The sequence below is a fragment of the Vigna umbellata genome, chromosome 5 (assembly GCF_029865625.1).
Source record: "Vigna umbellata cultivar VRB3 chromosome 5, Vumbellata_1.0, whole genome shotgun sequence".
In the NCBI taxonomy this organism is placed as follows: domain Eukaryota; kingdom Viridiplantae; phylum Streptophyta; class Magnoliopsida; order Fabales; family Fabaceae; genus Vigna; species Vigna umbellata.
The window spans coordinates 59,080,071-59,088,053 of record NC_142169.1 but is presented as its reverse complement, the minus strand read 5'-3'; the positions used below and the strand labels follow the sequence as shown (position 1 = coordinate 59,088,053).

The 7,983-nt window shown below is 35.3% G+C and overlaps 1 protein-coding gene across 1 annotated transcript; it reads right to left on the bottom strand.

Moving 5' to 3' along the window:
• Positions 1–6,006: 6,006 nt before the first annotated feature.
• Positions 6,007–7,576, bottom strand: LOC148198739 (epoxide hydrolase 1-like). The gene is made up of 3 exons (XM_088115325.1): positions 7,055–7,576; positions 6,670–6,914; positions 6,007–6,590 (listed from the first exon to the last, which is right to left on the bottom strand). The coding sequence occupies exons 1-3, from the start codon at positions 7,517–7,519 to the stop codon at positions 6,344–6,346; spliced, it is 957 nt and encodes a 318-aa protein (XP_087971451.1). The 5' UTR covers positions 7,520–7,576; the 3' UTR covers positions 6,007–6,343.
• Between the last annotated feature and the right edge of the window lie 407 nt (positions 7,577–7,983).

The following is a 7,983-nucleotide window of genomic DNA, read 5'->3' as shown; positions in this document are numbered from 1 at the left end:
CATTCATACACAGTCCAAGTAAAAAAAATTGAACAATATTGTCAATGGTGTTGGTGATGCCTACAACCACAAAACGACAATGATCAAACCCAAAACAATTGATAAAAAAAGAACGAACCCGGCCCACGTGGGTCTCCTCTCAAGGCACGAACCCGGGTTAGAGGTGCGACAGAATGAACTTGTCGGACTTGGGTGGCGGAGAGGGCATGTCCTTGTTGTCGTGGTTGATGATAGGGAGAGACGAGAGCGAGGAGGCGGTGCCAGTTTGACCGAGGGGGCGGAGCGAGATCGCGTCCGGTGGCGGTTTCGACTGGTCCTGGATTTGATGGATCGGATTGGGTGGCGATTGGTTGTGGGGTTGGGGTTGCGGGGTGGGAGGCGTGACGGGTTTGGGGGTGGGACGGGTCAAGACGAGGATGTGGCCATGGGCTTTGGGGGCAGAGACGGAGGAAATGGCTTCCGCGAGATGCAAGAGACGAAAATGAAAATGAAATGGAAATGCAACATATCGAAAACTTGGTCACCACACCATGCTGCTCCTGAATCAATCTCGTCACCCAACCACACGCTGGTCAGTCTCTGAAAATCGCCAAGAACAACAACAGCGCGTTCTCGTCGACGTTGTCGTCCTCAGCCTCCGAAGTAGAGCCAAACAGTCCCGCCGCAACACCAAATGATCTGACAAACCAAAAAAAAAAGGAGAAAGGGGATAACAGCTGAAGCAATGTAGATCTAAGAAAGGGCACACGACGAGGTGGTGGTGGCTCTTGGCAGCAATGAAGTGGTGACCCTGTAGCGGCGGTGATAACAGAGTGGCGGCGATGAAGGAGAGGTTGGATGCAACGGAGGAGTCCGCGGGAGTAGAGGAAGAAGAAGAGAACAGTGCAGATTAGGGTAATTTCCTTCGTGGGGTGAAGATAAAAAATCGATACTGCCTCGATTATTTACTAAACCCGATGCCTATACTCACTCTACTATCTCGGGTGTGCTGGAAACCGCTTTTGAACTTCGCTCTACTGCCTCAGGTCTAATTGAACCGATGTTGTAGGTCAATTTCAAAAAGTATTATGCCTAGGTTTGACCATTAACCGAGGTAATTTGGCTTTTATGCCTTGGTTCAAGGGGAACCGAGGCTTATAAGTTCATTTAAATTGCAAAAATGCCACCGTCTTTACATATACTTCATTTTTCTAGAAACCGAGACGTATTACCCGCGTTCTTTTCCAAGTTTTGCACTAGTGGCGTTAAGATTGCAGTTAAGTGGCATGTGGCACATTAAGGGTCTTAGTGACGTGGATTTTATAATTTTGAAATGAAAAAAATTGGGATTTCATGTGCCAATGAAGGCTTGACATGTGACAGCCCCTTTCTTACTCAAAAATTAGGGTTTTCGAATTGGGAAAAACTTGCTCTTATGCCTTTTTCTCTCTTCATAATTGTTAACGCAAATAGAGTTTCACCCTTTTCATCTGCGGTGGCACATGGCAGCGCAATGGTGTTGGCGTTCTGATGATGACTTTCCCTATTGTGCGAAATTGCAGATTCATGGCTCGAAGAAATTGATGCGTGAAGACGTGATGGAGAATTCGTGAATTGGGGATGGCTTCCTGTAGGTTCGACTCACGAAGAAGATGAACTCGCAAACTAGGTTGTATTTTCTTATTGCAGGTTTTGAACCGTGATTTGGATGCTTTAAGATGATGGAGGACATGAATCTGGTTCATGAGACGTGATTAGGGTTCACAGCGATGGCGGTTTGGGTTTGTTGTTTTTGGTTGGGGATTTTTTTTGAGTTTGTCGGTGAAGACACGAAGAAGATTATTTGTGGTTGGAGGTGTGGTTGCTTGCGCGATTCTCGCGATTTGATGGAGGTTGGGCATCGCAACAGTGCTCTACGGCGAATCGCAGCGGTGCTTTGCGGCAGCTTGCAGCGACTTTGCAATTTGGGTGGCGGTGTAAGTCAACATGCCACCCAACTCTACCACACACTTCACATTTGTAAAGTCAGCATGTCACCTCACTGCAATCTTAACACCGTTTGTTTGTTTTAAATTGACGGTAACGGTGCAGTTGAATCAATTTTACACGAATAGGGACATAATTCAGACGAATAATAAAAGGATCTATTTGAGACGATTCTGCATAATTAAGAACCTTGAAAATATTAAACCTAAAATTAAATAATATTATAATATTTAGTTAGTTTTTTTTTTAATATTCGAATACCCGAGTTTCTTTGGATTTTTACGTGGTATTTACAAGTTGGGAAATTAATTTAGAATTTTAATTACATTAACTCCTAATTCCGACAAAAAAAAATTAGAAATAACGCTTTATACATGCTTGAATTAATAAGCCTAAGGCCTTGTTCACTTGAGTGGATTTGAGGGAGCGTAATTGAGGAGATTTGAGAGGATTTGAAAATAAATTTTTTTGTTGTTTATTTGAGTTAATTTGGAGGTAAGTGAGAATGAATTTGGAAGTAAAGTTTGTGAGAATTAGTCTAAGATTTGATTGACGTGATAGATTAAAAAAATTTACTTCCAAATCCAATCTCATTTACCTCCAAATTCACTCAAATAATCAACAAAAAAAAATTATTTTCAAATCCTCTCAAATCCTTTCAATTACTCTTCCTCAAATCCACTCAAGTGAACAAGACCTAAAAGCCATCGTTAGTTTTGAGATGGAAGGTGGAGAGGCGAGATTGAATCAGCTTGATGATGACTAATCACCAAAATCCTATAGGAAAAGCACTCATAATTAAACATAGTAAATATTTAAAAAAAAAAAACCTTTCCTACATCAAGATCTTTGTCCAAAAAATATGAAGGCATGAATCATCGGCCTAGAATAACAATCAGTAATAAGTCACTTACTGGAGGAATAACACCATAACATTAGGGAACACTTCCACCATGATCAATCACAATGTGACAAGTTTCCCCAGGAGATTTCGGTCCCATAAGCCTCTCAACAGACACAATAGTTGTTGTATAGGGCTCTTTACGCTTGTACAAGTTCAATGGAGGTTCTTCAGCATCTTCCAGTTCTAAAGGTGACACAGAAACTTTGGGTACACTTGCTTGTTGCACCATCAAGTGTAGTTTTTGTTAAAAATAAACAGAATCTCTTATTCTAACAACTGCAGTATTATGTTCTTAGTTCTTTGAAAATCAATTAATATATCTATGGAAACAAGATTGTACAAATCCAATACACATGTGTTAAGTAGACATTCTAACTAAAACACCACTGTTCTGAAAAACAGAAATACATCAATGCTAATGCTAAACAATATTATAAACAGTATATAGCATAGAATTCGTTTCAAGCAAAATACAATTTGAGCACACATAGCCTCAAGCTTAAGAAAAACGTAGAAACATATAAGCTCAAGCCCAAAAACAGAACAGAAACATATAAGCTCAAGAGGCAACAACGTGTCAACGACAAGAAAGAGAAATGAGGAATTGTGTGTGAGGAGAAACAAAAAAGAATTGAGTGCAATGATACTTAAACAAAACACAAATTAAGAATTAATATATGACTAAGGTTGAACTAAGTGTGAGATAAAGTCTCACTATAACAAGTTTTTTTAAACATGTTATAACAAGTTTTAAACATAATTTTAATTTTCTCACTGAGTTAAACTTTATAATAAATCTAGTATATCTTACATAATAAATTTTTTATTTATTATGACAAATATCCTTCTACTCATCATAATAAATATTGTTTTTATTACGAAAATATCATCCATCAATTTATTATATATAAGTTCTTTTTATCGATCATAATAATAATTGTTTCTATTTTTTTTATTAATAGTTATATTTTTTCTCTTGTTTTATACTAGAAACCAATTGTTATCAATTCATTTATTGGGTTTCTTTAACTACTGTACGTGGTGGTTTCCCTGAAACGATATTTGCATAAATTCAATCAAATAAGTTTCATTTTTTAATCCATATTTATTTTAAAATATGTAAATCAAGTGAAAAAAATGTTGAGTTAAACAAATTTTTTTCTAAACCAAACAACTGTTTGAAATGAACATTGATTTTAATCTTTTTAAAATCTAAAAAACTTTAAATTCAGCGTAACTGGATTATACTAAAATTAAAAAATATAAATTTGAAATTGAAATCCAGTTATTAAAAATGTATTTAAATTGTTTGGGTGGGTAGGGATTTTTAAGTTGTCATCATGAATGTAATAAAGGTATGACATCCTACTCGCGGGGTGGTTTTTTAAGTTGTCGGTCTTAAATTGTGTTTTAAGTCCAAAATCACGGTCCCCGCTCCATGTGTTGGTGAAGAGGATGATGAATTATTGAGTAACTAATTTCCAGTTCTCTGTTTGTAAGAAGTGCATTCTGTCACGTAACTATTATTAATAAATTATATTTAGATGGTAATGATTTTGTGATGACAGAAACTTACATTATGAAGATTTGCATGGCTCATAATGACATTTTAATAAACTTGTGGACGTTTACTTTCTTTCTTTCATCAAATCCATTCAAATTGCAATTTATGATGAAACTGTTTTTGACCCATTAGACAAACCCAAACAAAAGATGTAGTTAATAAATTCAAATTATCGATGAATTTTTATTGTTATCAAATAATATACAATATTTTTTACTGTAAGAAATTAATAATTTTTATTTAAGGAAGAAATTGAACTCCATAAGTTATATAAATGGTTTCAAGTTCATAGATGTAGTTAAATAGTAAAAGAAAGAAATTTGAGAGCATAGAAATCAAATTACTTGAAATTTCTGATAATGACACCCGCAATCAGTTAATTCCACATTATAGCTTCCTGTTCATTAATCAAGTTAGAGATTTGTTAGTTGCTCGTCATCAAACTCATAATTTTTTTATAACTATACATTTTGACATGACACATGCCCACTTCCCCACTTGTTGTTTATTTTTTCTAAGCAAATGAAGTTATTGTGTTAAAATTATATTAACATTTAGAGTTAATTAATTAAGGAGGTTTAATTAATTAAGGAGGTTGACCAACAAATAAACACATTTTATTCTTCCTTATCTCTGTTATAAATGATAACGGATCGGATTAGATATAAATATTGTATATGCGCAACTCAATCTATAAAATAAAAATATGATTCGCAATTCGCTTACTATATGTTTGAGTATCAGCTTGAAAAATACTTACAAATATTTTAAAATAAAAAAAATAGTTGAAAAAATATAAAAAAATATATTTATATATATATATATATATATATATATATATTTTAAAATAAAATTATAAAAAATATAATATTATATAATATAAATTAAATAAAAGATAAAATTAATGTTAATTAATTTAATCTAATAAAATATGAATTAATTTTATTTTAATTTAAAAAAATATAAGTTGAATTATTATTATTTTTTACGGGATCACACATATCCGTAGAATACTCACATAATCGATATTATAATATTCACGGATATCATAATATTCACGAGTATTATACTATCCATAGGTATCATAATATTCACAGATATTGGATAATATAATGCCTATGCACAATCTGTTTAGAAACGGATATTATAGTACCCAAGTATCATGATATCCACGAGCATCATGATATCCACGCATTATATGATATCCACGAACATCATGGTATTTACGAGCATCATATCCACGAGCATCATGATATCCACGAGCATCATTATATCCACGAGCATCATGATATCCACTATTCATTATCCGCATATAATAGATTTTATCCGCTATTCGTTATCCGCATATAATAGATTTTATTCGCAAATTTCTGTAATTGCGGATTTTTTTTGCCATGGTACAAATATACGAGATGAGTTGACTTGAATAAACACACTTCCTAAAATTTCCCACGCACATGTTAGAATATCCTTTAAACTAAGAAACATATTAATAGTTTATAGAAACTAAAAATAGTAAATACATTACTTTTTTTCTCACTCGAATTTCTGCAACATTACATGAAGAAAAAAATGCATTCCAAAACTATTTTTCAGATAAATTTATTCATGAGAATAAATTACAAACTAAATCATCATATGACACGTGATGTCATTTTTAGGAAAGATTATATTAACTTAAGCGACTCGATTGAAAACTTATGTAATCAGGTGACGAGTTTGAAAATGTATTTATTATTAGACGAAAAGATTGAAAACTTATTTTCCAGGAGTTTGAAAGCACACGTTTGATAAAATGGCGATGTTATCCATAAAAGGATAAGATAAAGCCATCGGTAACAATTCAGATTCTTCGCCACCTACCACCTTTCGACTGTGTTCGATATATCATTATTCTATTCGTTCGGTGATCAAAACTTCTTGATAAAATCATAAATGTGATTATTGATTTCCTCAGCTGCTTCTTGATTATTGAAGTGAGCTACATCTTTCTGCACAATCACTTCTTCTAAATTTGGCACATCTTGTTTGAAACCTCCACCGTGGATATACTCCTTCATGTTCAGAGAGGTGTACACCATGTCCAACTCTCCTGTGATGAACTTTACCGGCACTTGGATTTTTCCTCCACTCCATGGTGCTGTCAGCTCCCAATTTCTGTAAGCAACAACACAGTTAATTAAATACATGTCTTTCTGATAAATTTTCAGCGAAAAGGAAAGCAGAGATTAATTACAAGTTCAAATTTCTGTAATAGTTCAAGGGTCCTGTGAAGCCAGTTTTCTCAAATTTGGATACGTAATAGGCAAGATCATCGTCCGTGAGCCAAGAGGGTAAGGAATTCGGCATATCCGGATTGAACCCGGTTCCATACTCTCCCTTGGGAAGGATCGGAGGACCAGGTTTTCGAGTTGTCAGAATGTTTTTCAACACATACTCAGTCCCAACTTCAGCCATCTGAGATTCCATTTCGCCTGGTTTCTGTCACAAGTTTTCAATACAATAATTACCGTCAGATCTAACATTACTCCACTGAATTCTCCTTTCACTTCACATAAAAGAAAAAGAGCATAAAAGTAAAATGAAAAACAGTGTTGGGAAAAACAAGAATGAGTATATACCTGAAATCTGCAGACGTAGTAGTCGTCTCCGTACATGGCACGCATGGCATCGACGGTTCTGATGTTGGGGTCTCTGTGAAGAAGAGGAACACTGAGGCAGACATAGGCCTTGACTCTGTCGGGGCGAAACATGCAGAGATACCAACCTATGATGGCACCCCAGTCATGAGCCACAAGGAAGACTTGGTCGACACCCAGAAGGTCTATAAGCGCAATCAGATCACCCACTATCTGAAAGCCGGTGTAGCTGCTGATTGAATCCGGTGCCTCTGTATCACCGTAGCCACGTAAATCCGGTGCAACAGCGCGGTAGCCTCGGGAGCTGAGAGAGAGAATCTGGTGGCGCCAGGAGTACCAGAGCTCGGGGAAGCCATGGAGGAATAACACCACAGGACCCTCTCCTTTCTCTGCTACATGCATTTTTATGCCATTCACTTCCACCGTTCTGTGTTCTACGCCTTCCATCTTAGTACGAAAGCTAATCAAACGCTCTTTTGTTTTAAGTGTTATTGGATCCGATACACCACATTATATAGAGATAGCGGTTTGCTTTCGTCTACGTTTTTTTCTTTTCTTCCTAACGTGTGAAATACCCGCGTTCACACGTCATGGAAACTATATCTCCTAAAACGTTTTTTCATGTTACACGTGATTGGGAATCTTTTTATAGTAATACAATAATATAACAAGGAATAATTAAATTATATAAAAAATTGAAAAACTGAGAAATAATTTTGTTTTATTTTATTATACGAGGATATATTTCTTAAAATGTTTATACTAATTCGTGACATCCAAACTGAGCCTTAGAGTTATATTTTATTTATGATCACTATAAGCAAAGAACCCTAAATTACTAATATCTCGGTAATGTTAAATAATGAATGGCTGCCACTGCTAGTTAGCTAGTATTTCCTTCCTTGTTTTAC